This window comes from Salvelinus namaycush, unplaced genomic scaffold, assembly GCF_016432855.1.
Source record: "Salvelinus namaycush isolate Seneca unplaced genomic scaffold, SaNama_1.0 Scaffold275, whole genome shotgun sequence".
Taxonomy (NCBI): domain Eukaryota; kingdom Metazoa; phylum Chordata; class Actinopteri; order Salmoniformes; family Salmonidae; genus Salvelinus; species Salvelinus namaycush.
In genome coordinates, this window is record NW_024059619.1 from 17,501 (window position 1) to 32,500 (window position 15,000).

The following is a 15,000-nucleotide window of genomic DNA, read 5'->3' on the forward strand; positions in this document are numbered from 1 at the left end:
GAGGGCAATGTGCTAGCTTTATAGCATGTGTGGTCAGGTGAATGGGTTTGATGAGGGCAATGTGCTAGCTTTATAGCATGTGTGGTCAGGTGAATGGGGTTGATGAGGGCAATGTGCTAGCTTTATAGCATGTGTGGTCAGGTGAATGGGGTTGATGAGGGCAATGTGCTAGCTTTATAGCATGTGTGGTCAGGTGAATGGGTTTGATGAGGGCAATGTGCTAGCTTTATAGCATGTGTGGTCAGGTGAATGGGGTTGATGAGGGCAATGTGCTAGCTTTATAGCATGTGTGGTCAGGTGAATGGGGTTGATGAGGGCAATGTGCTAGCTTTATAGCATGTGTGGTCAGGTGAATGGGGTTGATGAGGGCAATGTGCTAGCTTTATAGCATGTGTGGTCAGGTGAATGGGGTTGATGAGGGCAATGTGCTAGCTTTATAGCATGTGTGGTCAGGTGAATGGGGTTGATGAGGGCAATGTGCTAGCTTTATAGCATGTGTGGTCAGGTGAATGGGCTTGATGAGGGCAATGTGCTAGCTTTATAGCATGTGTGGTCAGGTGAATGGGCTTGATGAGGGCAATGTGCTAGCTTTATAGCATGTGTGGTCAGGTGAATGGGGTTGATGAGGGCAATGTGCTAGCTTTATAGCATGTGTGGTCAGGTGAATGGGGTTGATGAGGGCAATGTGCTAGCTTTATAGCATGTGTGGTCAGGTGAATGGGCTTGATGAGGGCAATGTGCTAGCTTTATAGCATGTGTGGTCAGGTGAATGCGCTGTACAGGTCACAAACAAGTATGCTAAATTGAATGCACGCATGTAGGTACGCACGTAAAAGTAGGCATACACACACACAGCACCTACATGCAGCCAGGACATGTTACGGTGGTAGTTGTCCTCTCCTCCGCCGGTGCCTCCTGAACCCTCTGGCTCAATACTGGGTTCACTGGTGCTCCATGGACTTCCTGTGATGTCACAACACACAACAATAATGTGTCAGTTTACTTCACTGACTCTCCTCGTGGAAATCCGATATTTTGCATCTCCCATCGAACAAACATAGTTCGTCATTGAGTTAACTACCCAAAGGGGACAGATGACAATGAATGCTATACATCACATTTTGATACAGAGTTGTTGAATGACAGGTGACTACTATGACTGAGTAGTAGGCAAATAGGGCTCCATAGGGCCCTGGCTAAAAGTAGTGCACTATATCGGGTTTAGGGGGCCTACATCTGTGATTAGAATAGGCAGTAGAAGTTGTCACCAGATCAGATCTTATTCACCCACCTAATGGTCAAGGTTAGGATATGGGGTTGGGAATCTGAGATTAGTGGTTACTGTGTTGTTACCTATATCAGTGACAGTGTCCCTGCTCTGGGACAGCAGTCCCTCCTCGTTCTCTGACTCTGAGTCTTGGCGGGACATCTTGGTGCTCTTCAGGCTGCCGGCCCGGCGGATGGAGGACAGAGAGCCCCCCTTCTTCACCCTGAAACTCCTGGCCCCCTTGATCTGCAGCAGGCGAGAGCCCCCGGCACGACTCTTCCTGATGGGAGCTGGACGGGCAGAATTCAAAAGGTTAGTCCGCAATCTCACTGGGTTTATGAAGTCCCATACTTCCCATACACTGGGTTTATGAAGTCCCATACTTCCCATACACTGGGTTTATGAAGTCCCATACTTCCCATACACTGGGTTTATGAAGTCCCATACTTCCCATACACTGGGTTTATGAAGTCCCATACTTCCCATACACTGGGTTTATGAAGTCCCATACTTCCCATACACTGGGTTTATGAAGTCCCATACTTCCCATACACTGGGTTTATGAAGTCCCATACTTCCCATACACTGGGTTTATGAAGTCCCATACTTCCCATACACTGGGTTTATGAAGTCCCATACTTCCCATACACTGGGTTTATGAAGTCCCATACTTCCCATACACTGGGTTTATGAAGTCCCATACTTCCCATACACTGGGTTTAAAACATCTTGGTAACACTTTATACAAGGCACACACACACACAGGGCCGGATTACCAAACGGACACGTAGGGCATGTGCCCTGGGGCCACCAACCTCCATGGGGCACACAACCCATGTTTGGGGGAGGTTGTGGGCCCCCTAGATAGCATATGATAACAAAATGTGCAGATTTGCAGGAAATTTGCTAACAGATAGAAACTATTTCTCATAACCTCATGACAAAATATGTAGAATAGCATTATAAAACACATTTTTTTTGCAGGAAGTTACCTGTTTCCCCCAAAAAAATACCCCACACCCAACATGTTTTTTTACTATAACCAAAAACTTTATAGCTTTTGAAGTTTTATAATTAAATGTTTCTTAATGAGAAAATATGGTTGTTTTTTCAGTTTCCTGAAAAGTTTCTGTTTTAGAGATTTTCATCTGACAGGGACCCTTATGACACGGCCAATTTAGCAGAACTCAATTACCCAGAGGCTCCTGGGCCTTCTTGTCGTCGCAGGCCGTGTCAGACTTGAGTGTGTGGCTGCTGCTGTTCAGAGAGTCGTGGCCGTCCTCGTCGTCTAGGATACCGGCAAAGCTGATCTTCCTCTCATAACGGTGGTGACTCAGCTCAGGGTCCAGCCTCAATCGACAGCTCTCCAAATCCTACAAACACACACAACGCAGACATACACACACGGACAGACACACACACACACACATGGACAGACATATACGAACAGACAGACACACAAATATGCGCGAACACACACACACACACACACACACACACACACACACACACACACACACACACACACACACACACACACACACACACACACACACACACACACACACACACACAAATTGATTTATAGGGATATGATTGCATTAGAGTAGTAAGTGTCAAGTAAGTGAAGTTCTCCTACTGACCACTTGGGGCTCTGTGCGTGGCCGGGGGAGGCAGGGGAATGTCTCTCTGAGGAACGTGGTGATCTCCAGCAGTAACTGGCAGGCGGCCATCTTGAGAGCGAAAGGACAGCCGCATTTTGTTGGGTTGACTGTATCTGGGGACGGATATTTGGGGTCAAAATTGGCTTAACCTATAAGAGTCGAAGAGGGGGGGTTCTACTAAGCTATATGGAATTGTTTTTAGGTCATACCAAGGATCTAAGACCTCTTGAAATATAAAAAAATATATAAAACAATTATTTGATGAACGTTTTTACTTGGCCTTACTGCTACTAGCCCATACAAATGCATTGAATAACAGATTCACTACATGGAACAACAGATAGTCCCCCCCAAAAATCAAAAGGAAGCTGGTTCTAAAGTGTCTGTCCTATATCTGAACATTGTTTTGGCACTAAACAGTCTCCATATACAGTATACCTCCATTCATATTTTCAACTGGTACCAGGGGACCCTCAGACAAGTCTTGTGAGGGCAGTGGCGCCCTAGAGCAAAACAACCGCCATGTACGTATTATTTCCACAGAGGGGTCATAGTGTGTAGACCAAACTGTTCGGACGCTACAGACAGAAGTCGGCAGATCGGCTATACCGACTTCAGACGAGTCCAAAGAAGCTTGTGGGGGTCATAGAGCAAAACTGAGAACACCATCTTGTTCGTGAGAGTCTTGTCTTTCCAAACCGTTCAGACGCTATAGACGATTTTGCGAGAAGACCAATTTTCGGGATGCCTCATGGTCTGACAAACAACACTCTAGCTCTGTCACCTTTCACGGCAGATGTGGTGGATTGAATGGATTTGCTTATTATGCTAATTTTAAAGGGATAGTTCACTCAAAATACAAATTAACACGATTCTTCTGTGAACCATATTTCCCTTCAAAGTGACTTTTCCTTTTCTATGGCTTACTGTCGTCTAAGTAGTCCTCCTCCTCGTCCTCCTTTCTCAATCTTCGCTTGGTCTCCTCGTCGTAGATGAAACCCAGGATGTTGGCAGGACTCTCGCTGTCTGAGTGGCACAGCTCACTGAGACGCGTACCAATGGCCTGGGAGAGGAAGGCCAGAGACACACACGCACGTACGCACGCACGCACGCACACACACACACACACACACACACACACACACACACACACACACACACACTATTAGTGCCTATCTTCATACACAATCTCGGTCAGTAGAATCATTTGATAGTTGGTCATCCCATCAGAAAGTCACTCACATCTCCCCATTGACAGAAGTGCTTGGCTGCATTCCACTGGAGCTTCTGGTTCCTCTTGTTTCCCACCACGGGCGAGCGTCCCCGAGACAGACCCCGCTTGGTGATGTTCACGTGGTGACCCTTCATCCACTCGGGCCAGTTGCCACGGTTACAACGATGGACAAAGCGGGCGCACTCCAGGAACAGGGAGGCTCTGGCAACCACGGGAGCTTCCTGTCAGACACCAGGAAGTACAATAATGTCCTGTCAGATCCCTGAAATCTTATTTCAATCAATCCCATATTGCAATATTTACAAATATTTCCCTCTGTCAAATAACATTCCAGAATGGTCGAGTCTAGTAAAAAATGCGTATTACTACCTGGTAGACTCCCCTCACAGGAGTATACAGCAGTTGATTGATCACTGATTCATTGAATAAGATGTGCTAGTATTGGAACAGATGAAATATGTGGAAAGGCTGGGGAATCCAGAGGACAGGATTGAAAAACACTGAATTAAACAAAGACAATGTGTAACATGACCGGTTTGATTTAACTCCAGCCTGAGACTACAGTGTAACTGACCAGGTCGAGCGCAGCGGCCAGGATGGATGCGTCAGGGATGGTGCCTGGCTCGCAGCAGTTCAACAGGAACTGGAAGCGTTTCATGCCCTGGCGGATGGCGGCCAGGTTCACCACGTTCTTGTTCTTCATGGCCTCCTGGCTTGCTGCCAGGCGCTCCTGGAACCCCTGGGGCCCTGGTGGAGGAGGAAGGGAGCGGGAGAGAGAGGGGGGGAGGGGAGATGAGGTATGGGAAGGATGGGGAAGGGTAGAGGAGAGAAAGAGAAAGAGAGGAGGGGAGGGAGGGATAGGGGGAGAACAGCAATAGATAGAGAGAGAGCGGAGGAAAAGGGGAAGGAGGAGGGGAGGGGAGGGATAGGAGGAGAAGAGAGAGAGAGCAAGAGGAAGGGGGAGGGAGGAAGTGATGGGGGAGAACAGAGAGACAGAGAGAGAAACAGCAGTAACAGAAAAAAAGAGGTGAGTAGGGCAGACTAGGGCCATCTGGGGCCTGGACCTCTATTCTACAGCATAACTAGAGCCTGGAGGTTTTTCTGACCATCTGATCTAACCAGGAAAAACTCAGGGCTCTGGGCATTATCTTTGCGAGTGCTGGCATGAATGACACACCCATATAGCAACATGATCACACAAAAGAACGAGAGAACAGACTGCCCATAGAACATAGCATGATTAGGTCATGTCTGAATCCATTGAATGAAAAGCACCATCGAGCCACTTAACAAATGAAGCTGGAGAGAAAGATGGACACACGGTCATTAAGCTAGGAAATGTGCAACATTCAACAAATATGATGACTTTGTTGTAACTCTTCATGGTAATATTTCTTGATTTTGTGGGTTTCTATCCATAATGGGATAAGTGGTTCAACGAAGACAAGACAGTTACAGCACCATGTGCCCCACATGTTGTGTTTAAAGTCCCACTCTCTACCCCTCGTCTATCCCCCTCTCCTCTTCCCTGTCTTGTCCCTCTCTCCCTCCTTCTCCCTGTCCCTCTACCTGTCTTGTCCCTCTCTCCCTCCTTCTCCCTCTACCTGTCTTGTCCCTCTCTCCCTCCTTCTCCCGGTCCCTCTACCTGTCTTGTCCCTCTCTCCCTCCTTCTCTCTGTCCCTCTACCTGTCTTGTCCCTCTCTCCCTCCTTTTCCAGGTTACTCTACCTGTCTTGTCCCTCTCTCCCTCCTTCTCCCGGTCCCTCTACCTGTCTTGTCCCTCTCTCCCTCCTTTTCCCGGTTACTCTACCTGTCTTGTCCCTCTCTCCCTCCTTCTCCTGGTCCCTTTACCTGTCTCTCATATCCATGGGGACATTGGAGGACATGGAGGTGTCTGTATATGGCTAGATTGTGCCGTGCTAGCAGAAGGACCATGGAGCCTCCTCTGGCCAGGAGAAGAGTTCAACATGGCTGCCATTAAACAGGGATGGAACAGACCCCGGGGACAAAAAAACCCCAATGGGGTATAATAAGGGCCTGTCGGTGTGGGCACTGGGCAGAGGTGACAAGGGACTGTCCAGTGAGCTAAAAGATGGTCATTTGCTTAAAAAGCTGATGGTTACTATAACTTCTGGAGATGTCCCCACATTAGGGTATCATGTATGAGTCTAGGTTATCATGTATGAGTCTAGGGCATCATGTATGAGTCTAGGATATCATGTATGAGTCTAGGGTATCATGTATGAGTCTAGGGCATCATGTTTTAGTCTAGGCTATCATGTATGAGTCTAGGGCATCATGTATGAGTCTAGGGCATCATGTATGAGTCTAGGGCATCATGTATGAGTCTAGGGTATCATGTATGAGTCTAGGGTATCATGTATGAGTCTAGGGCATCATGTATGAGTCTAGGGCATCATGTATGAGTCTAGGGCATCATGTATGAGTCTAGGGCATCATGTATGAGTCTAGGGTATCATGTATCAGTCTAGGGTATCATGTATGAGTCTAGGGTATCATGTATGAGTCTAGGGCATCATGTATGAGTCTAGGATATCATGTATGAGTCTAGGGTATCATGTATGAGTCTAGGGCATCATGTTTTAGTCTAGGCTATCATGTATGAGTCTAGGGCATCATGTATGAGTCTAGGGCATCATGTATGAGTCTAGGGTATCATGTATGAGTCTAGGGCATCATGTATGAGTCTAGGGTATCATGTATGAGTCTAGGGTATCATGTATGAGTCTAGGGTATCATGTATGAGTCTAGGGTATCATGTATGAGTCTAGGGCATCATGTTTTAGTCTAGGCTATCATGTATGAGTCTAGGGCATCATGTATGAGTCTAGGGCATCATGTATGAGTCTAGGGCATCATGTATGAGTCTAGGGTATCATGTATCAGTCTAGGGTATCATGGATGAGTCTAGGGTATCATGTATCAGTCTAGGGTATCATGGATGAGTCTAAGGCATCATGTATGAGTCTAGGGCATCATGTATGAGTCTATGCTATCATGTATCAGTCTATGCTATCATGTATGAGTCTAGGGCATCATGTATGAGTCTAGGGCATCATGTATGAGTCTAGGGCATCATGTATGAGTCTAGGGTATCATGTATCAGTCTAGGGTATCATGGATGAGTCTAGGGTATCATGTATCAGTCTAGGGTATCATGGATGAGTCTAGGGCATCATGTATGAGTCTAGGTCATCATGTATGAGTCTATGCTATCATGTATCAGTCTATGCTATCATGTATGAGTCTAGGGCATCATGTATGAGTCTAGGGCATCATGTATGAGTCTAGGTCATCATGTATGAGTCTATGGTATCATGTATGAGTCTAGGGCATCATGTATTAGTCTAGGCTATCATGTATGAGTCTAGGGCATCATGTATGAGTCTAGGGCATCATGTATGAGTCTAAGGCATCATGTATGAGTCTAGGGCATCATGTATGAGTCTATGCTATCATGTATCAGTCTATGCTATCATGTATGAGTCTAGGGCATCATGTATGAGTCTAGGGCATCATGTATGAGTCTAGGGCATCATGTAGTATCAGTCTAGGGTATCATGTATGAGTTTAGGGCATCATGTATGAGTCTAAGGCATCTTGTTTTAGTCTAGGCTATCATGTATGAGTCTAGGGCATCATGTATGAGTCTAGGGTATCATGTATCAGTCTAGGGTATCATGTATGAGTCTAGGGTATCATGTATCAGTCTAGGGTATCATGTATCAGTCTAGGGCATCATGTATGAGTCTAGGGTATCATGTATGAGTCTAGGCTATCATGTATGAGTCTAGGGCATCATGTATGAGACTAGGGCATCATGTAGTATCAGTCTAGGGTATCATGTATGAGTTTAGGGCATCATGTATGAGTCTAGGGCATCATGTTTTAGTCTAGGCTATCATGTATGAGTCCAGGGTATCATGTATCAGTCTAGGGAATCATGTATGAGTCTAGGGCATCATGTATGAGTCTAGGGCATCATGTATCAGTCTAGGGCATCATGTATGAGCCTAGGGCATCATGTATCAGTCTAGGGCATCATGTATCAGTCTAGGGTATCATGTATGAGTCTAGGGCATCATGTATGAGTCTAGGGAATCATGTATGAGTCTAGGGTATCATGTATGAGTCTAGGGTATCATGTATGAGTCTAGGGCATCATGTATGAGTCTAGGGTATCATGTATGAGTCTAGGGAATCATGTATGAGTCTAGGGCATTGTGTATGAGTCTAGGGCATCATGTATGAGCCTAGGGCATCATGTATCAGTCTAGGGCATCATGTATGAGTCTAGGTTATCATGTATGAGTCTAGGGCATCATGTATTAGTCTAGGGCATCATGTATGAGTATAGGACATCATGTTTTTGTCTAGGCTATCATGTATGAGTCTAGGGAATCATGTATGAGTCTAGGGCATCATGTATTAGTCTACGGTATCATGTATGAGTCTAGGGCATCATGTATGAGTCAAGGGCATCATGTATGAGTCTAGGGCATCATGTATGAGTCTAGGGCATCATGTATAGGGCAAGGGCTTGCACAGGCAGTGGCCGGCAAATACATAGAAACACCACTAGCATGAAAGATGGCGGCAGAGAGTGTACAGAGCACTGGACGCACAGGACAGGCCAACGGACAGACTACGGACGGAACAGGACAGTCAGGCACATACACACAGAGAGGCGGACGGGGTGAGGGGGCGAGCGGGCGGGGTGAGGGGGCGAGCGGGCAGGGTGAGGGGGCGAGCGGACGGGGTGAGGGGGCGAGCGGGCGGGGGGTGATAGGGGACACCCCGGGGGGTCTACCATCTTTCTCTTCTGTGTGGTGAAGCTTGGATGGGTTCCGCCTGCCAGACCGCCATTTACCGAGCCGCTTGAAGAAATTCTCCTCCTCGTCCCGGCCGTACTCCACGCCCCCTGCTCCCCCGCCGCCCTCTGACAGCTTCACGTTGCTGGTGAACTTCACCTGCAGGCAGGGGCGGTGGAGAGAGAAAAGACTGTCCACACCACCGGCAGTAGAACAACAAATATGTAGCATTAAAAAGATAAATAAATATATAAACAGAAATAACAAGTTGTAAACAAAAGAAACACAAAGCTGCCATCTAACTAGACATTTAAATAGATTTGGTTGTCTATCCCTTAGAAATGATCAAAATGCCCAGGTAACAATACAAGAGGACATGGTGTGCTCAGCTCAGTCGTGAGAAAAGGTTATACATCAGCCCATGGCAGTAAGACCAGGGCTCTGCAACCCTGTTCCCGGAGAGCTACGGTCCTATAGGTTCTCTCCAACCCTAATCTAGCACACCTGATTCTAATAATTAGCTGGTTGATAAGCTGAATCAGGTTAGTTACAACTGGGGTTGGAGCGAAAACCTACAGGATGCTAGTTCTCCAGGAACAGGGTTGGAGAGCACTGAAGTAGACAGTTGTGAGAGACACGACCCCTTGTGGTCAGTAGGTGACCCCTGACCTTGGAGCTCTGGCGGATGAAGGAGAGTCGGTCCACAGAGCTGATGTCCAACAAGTCCTCGACCCCGTCGGTCAGCCCAGAAAGAGATGACCGCTTAAGCCAGTTACCTGCAAACACACCCCACCCCAGTCAGAGGAATGGAGGGATGGATGGAGGGAAGGAGGAGTGCAGAGGGGTAAACATCACACTTATACATCGAGACATACACATACTGGCAGAACACATACTGAATACACACACACACACACACACACACACACACACACACACACACACACACACACACACACACACACACACACACACACACACACCCACACACACACACACACACACACACACACACACACACACACACACACAGAAGCATACACATGAATAGAAGTTATAATCCACACAAATGCAGACAGAATAGCATAAAATACTTTGTCATAGAACAAGGCACATAAGAGCAGTTGTACACAACAAACAAACAGAGAGGGTCTGTGAAGCACACACACACACACACACACACACACACACACACACACACACACACACACACACACACACACACACACACACACACACACACACACACACACACACACACACACATACATACACACACATACATACACACATACGTAAGACAGAGACGGTAATTGGAAGGTGAACAGTCCCACGGCATGCTAGGGACAAAAGGAATACAAAAGAAGACCATAAAGAGATTAAGTGAATTGTCTACTCATCACCCGTACAACAAGACATGGTGTTAGCCTACAGAAACACGATGTTAGCCTACAGAAACATGATGTTAGCCTACAGAAACATGACGTTAGCCTACAGAAACATGACGTTAGCCTACAGAAACATGATGTTAGCCTACAGAAACATGACGTTAGCCTACAGAAACATGACGTTAGACTACAGAAACATGATGTTAGACTACAGAAACATGGTGTTAGCCTACAGAAACATGATGTTAGCCTACAGAAACATGATGTTAGACGACAGAAACATGATGTTAGACTACAGAAACATGGTGTTAGACTACTGAAACATGGTGTTAGACTACTGAAACATGGTGTTAGCCTACAGAAACATGATGTTAGCCTACAGAAACATGATGTTAGACTACAGAAACATGGTGTTAGACTACAGAAACATGATGTTAGCCTACAGAAACATGGTGTTAGACTACAGAAACATGGTGTTAGCCTACAGAAACATGGTGTTAGCCTACAGAAACATGATGTTAGCCTACAGAAACATGATGTTAGACGACAGAAACATGATGTTAGACGACAGAAACATGACGTTAGACTACAGAAACATGATGTTAGACTACAGAAACATGATGTTAGCCTACAGAAACATGGTGTTAGCCTACAGAAACATGATGTTAGACTACAGAAACATGATGTTAGCCTACAGAAACATGATGTTAGACGACAGAAACATGATGTTAGACTACAGAAACATGATGTTAGACTACAGAAACATGATGTTAGACTACAGAAACATGACGTTAGCCTACAGAAACATGACGTTAGCCTACAGAAACATGACGTTAGCCTACAGAAACATGACGTTAGCCTACAGAAACATGATGTTAGTCTACAGAAACATGATGTTAGCCTACAGAAACATGACGTTAGCCTACAGAAACATGACATTAGAAACACGATGCTAGACTACAGAAACATGATGTCACATAATGTTAGCCTACAGAACATGTTAGCCTACAGAAGCATGTTAGCCTACAGAACATGTTAGCCTACAGAAGCATGACGTTAGCCTACAGAACATGTTAGCCTACAGAACATGAAGTTAGCCTACAGAAGCATGGCGTTAGCCTACAGAACATGTTAGCCTACAGAAGCATGAAGTTAGCCTACAGAAACATGAAATTTGCCAACATGCAAACCATATACTTAGAAACACAACGTTAGAGAGATGCTACGAGTTCATCACTACACTCTAGTGAACACAGAGAATGACACATTAATGATCCAGTGACAAAGTTGCATTTTCAATGAATCATACATTGGTGTCAGTAGATAGGTTTCTATCCAATTGGCGACAGATTTTCATGCGAATATTCAAAAATCAGCATACAAACAATTGGTCCAATATGCCCGATTTCCCATCAGATACAGTGCATTTACATAAGTATTTAAATCAAATCCAACTTTATTTGTAACATGCACCGATTGGAGTATCTGTCCATAAGACCACTTTAAGCCATGCACTCCACAGAGCTGGGCTTTACAGAAGAGTGGCCAGAAAAAAGCCATTGCTTAAAGAAAAAAATAAGCAAACATGTTTGGTGTTCGCCAAAAGGCATGTGGGAGACTCCCCAAACAGATGGAAGAAGGTACTCTGGTCAGCTTTTTGGCCATCAAGGAAAACGCTATGTTTGGCGCATACCCAACAACTCTCATCACCCCGTGAACACCATCCCCACAGTGAAGCATGGTGGTGGCAGCATCGTGATGTGGAGATGTTTTTCATTGGCAGGGACTGGGAAACTGGTCAGAATTGAAGGAATGATGGATGATGCTAAATACAGGGACATTCTTGAGGGAATCCTGTTTCAGTCTTCCAGAGAGTTGAGACTGGGACGGAGGTTCACCTTCCAGCAGGACAATGACCTTAAGCATACTGCTAAAGCAACACTCGAGTGGTTTAAGGGGAAACATTTAAATATCTTGAAATGGCCTAGTCAAAGCCCAGACCTCAATCCAATTGAGAATCTGTGGTATGACTTAAACAGTGCTGTACACCAGCGGAACCCATCCAACTTGAAGGAGCTGGAGCAGTTTTGCCTTGAAGAATGGGCAAAAATCCCAGTGGCTAGATGTGCCAAGCTTATAGAGACATACCCCAAGAGACTTGCAGCTGTAATTGCTGCAAAAGGTGGCTCTACAAAGTATTTGTAACGGCAGTCTAGCTCTTCCTCCTCCTCGGACGAGGAGAGGCGAGAAGGATCGGAGGACCAATGTGCAGCGTGGTAAGTTTCCATGATTTAATATACACGAAACTATACACAATACAAAATAACAAACAAACTAACCGTCACAGTCCCGTGTGGCACAAACACTGACACAGGAAACAACCACCCACAAATCCCCAACACAAAACAAGCCACCTATATATGATTCTCAATCAGGGACAACGATTGACAGCTGCCTCTGATTGAGAACCATATTAGGCTGAACACAGAAACAGACAAACTAGACACACAACATAGAATGCCCACCCAGCTCACGTCCTGACCAACACTAAAACAAGCACAACACATAAGAACTCTGGTCAGGACGTGACAGTACCCCCCTCCTGAGGTGCGGACTCCGAACGCACCCCTAAAACTCAAGGGGAGGGTCTGGGTGGGCATCTGTCCGCGGTGGCGGCTCCGGCGCAGGACGAGGACACCACTGTCTTTGTCCCCCTCCTTAGCGTCCTTTGAGTGGCGACCCTCGCCCCCGACCTTGGCCTAGGAATCCTCCCCAAGGCCCCCACATGATTTAGGAGACAGCTCAGGACAGAGAGGTATCTCAGGACAGAGAGGTAGCTCAGGACAGAGAGGTAGCTCAGGGCAGAGAGGTAGCTCAGGACAGCGAGGTAGCTCAGGACAGAGGGGCAGCTCCGGACAGAGAGGCAGCTCTGGACTGAAGGGCAGCTCCGGACAGAGAAGCAGCTCTGGACTGAAGGGCAGCTCCGGACTGAAGGCAGCTCCGGACTGAGGGGCAGCTCATGACTGGAGGGCAGCTCATGACTGGAGGGCAGCTTATGACTGGAGGGCAGCTTATGACTGGAGGGCAGCTCATGACTGGAGGGCAGCTCATGACTGAAGGGCAGCTCATGACTGAAGGGCGGCTCATGACTGGAGGGCGGCTCATGACTGGAGGGCGGCTCATGACTGGAGGGCGGCTCATGACTGGCAGGCGGCTCATGACTGGCAGGCGGTTCTGGCAGCTCCTGACTGGCTGGCGGCTCTGGCAGCTCCTGACTGGCTGGCGGCTCTGGCAGCTCCTGACTGGCTGGCGGCTCTGGCAGATCCTGACTGGCTGGCGGCTCTGGCAGATCCTGACTGGCTGGCGGCTCTGGCAGCTCCTGACTGGCTGGCGGCTCTGGCAGCTCCTGACTGACGGACGGCTCCTGACTGACGGACGGCTCTAGCGGCTCCTGACTGACAGACGGCTCTAACGGCTCGGGACAGACGGGCGGCTCTGACGGCTCGGGACAGATGGGCGGCTCTGACGGCTCGGGACAGACGGGCGGCTCTGACGGCGCTGGGCAGACGGATGGCTCAGATGGCGCTGGGCAGGCAGGCAGCTCAGACGGCGCTGGGCAGGCAGGCAGCTCAGACGGCGCTGGGCAGGCAGGCAGCTCAGACGGCGCTGGGCAGGCAGGCAGCTCAGACGGCGCTGGGCAGGCAGGCAGCTCAGACGGCGCTGGGCAGGCAGGCAGCTCAGACGGCGCTGGGCAGATCGCCGACTCTGACCTGCTGAGGCGCACAGTAGGCCTGGTGCGTGGTGCCGGAACTGGTGGTACCGGACTGGAGACACGCACCTCAAGGCTAGTGCGGGGAGAAGGAACAGTGCGTACAGGGCTCTGGAGACGCACAGGAGGCTTGGTGCGTGGTGCCGGAACTGGAGGTACTGGGCTGGAGACACGCACCACAGGGAGAGTGCGTGGAGGAGGAACAGGGCTCTGGAGACGCACTGGAAGCCTGGCTGGGGCGGGAAGGTGGCGCCGGATATACCGGACCGTGAAGGCGTACTGGCTCCCTTGAGCACCGAGCCTGCCCAACCTTACCTGGTTGAATGCTCCCCGTAGCCCGACCAATGCGGGGAGGTGGAATAACCCGCACTGGGCTGTGTTGGCGAACCGGGGACACCATACGTAAGGCTGGTGCCATGTACACCAGCCCGAGGAGACGCACTGGAGACCAGACGCGTTGAGCCGGCTTCATGGCACCTGGCTCAATGCTCAATCTAGCCCGGCCAGTGCGGGGAGGTGGAATAACCCGCACCGGGCTAAGCACACGTACAGGAGACTCCGTGCGCTCTTCCGCACAACACGGTGTCTGCCCGTACTCTCGCTCTCCACGGTAAGCCCGGGAAGTTGGCGCAAGTCTCCTACCTGACTTCGCCACACTCCCCTTTAGCCCCCCCCCAAGAAATGTTTGGGTGAGCCTCTCGGGCTTCCAGCCGCTCTGCCTTGCTAGCGCCTCATAATGCCGCCTCTCCGCTTTTGCTGCCTCCAGCTCCGCTTTGGGGCGGCGACACTCCTCTGGCTCTGCCCAGGGTCCTTTACCGTCCAGAATTTCCTCCCATGTCCATTCCTC

The 15,000-nt window shown here is 48.4% G+C and overlaps 1 protein-coding gene across 1 annotated transcript in view; it reads right to left on the reverse strand.

The window, feature by feature from the left end:
- The window catches only part of LOC120039489 (protein unc-80 homolog), a gene marked incomplete at its 3' end in the record, with an annotated part of 71,924 nt that overhangs the window by 15,664 nt on the left and 41,260 nt on the right, over positions 1 to 15,000 (reverse strand). The window contains exons 22-30 of the mRNA XM_038984900.1: positions 9,666 to 9,772; positions 9,056 to 9,155; positions 4,740 to 4,912; positions 4,174 to 4,386; positions 3,859 to 3,994; positions 2,911 to 3,044; positions 2,463 to 2,640; positions 1,358 to 1,557; positions 863 to 970 (exon numbers count right to left, since the gene is read on the reverse strand). Coding sequence (XP_038840828.1) covers positions 863 to 970; positions 1,358 to 1,557; positions 2,463 to 2,640; positions 2,911 to 3,044; positions 3,859 to 3,994; positions 4,174 to 4,386; positions 4,740 to 4,912; positions 9,056 to 9,155; positions 9,666 to 9,772 — 1,349 coding nt within the window. The remainder of the gene's footprint in view (positions 1 to 862; positions 971 to 1,357; positions 1,558 to 2,462; positions 2,641 to 2,910; positions 3,045 to 3,858; positions 3,995 to 4,173; positions 4,387 to 4,739; positions 4,913 to 9,055; positions 9,156 to 9,665; positions 9,773 to 15,000) is intronic.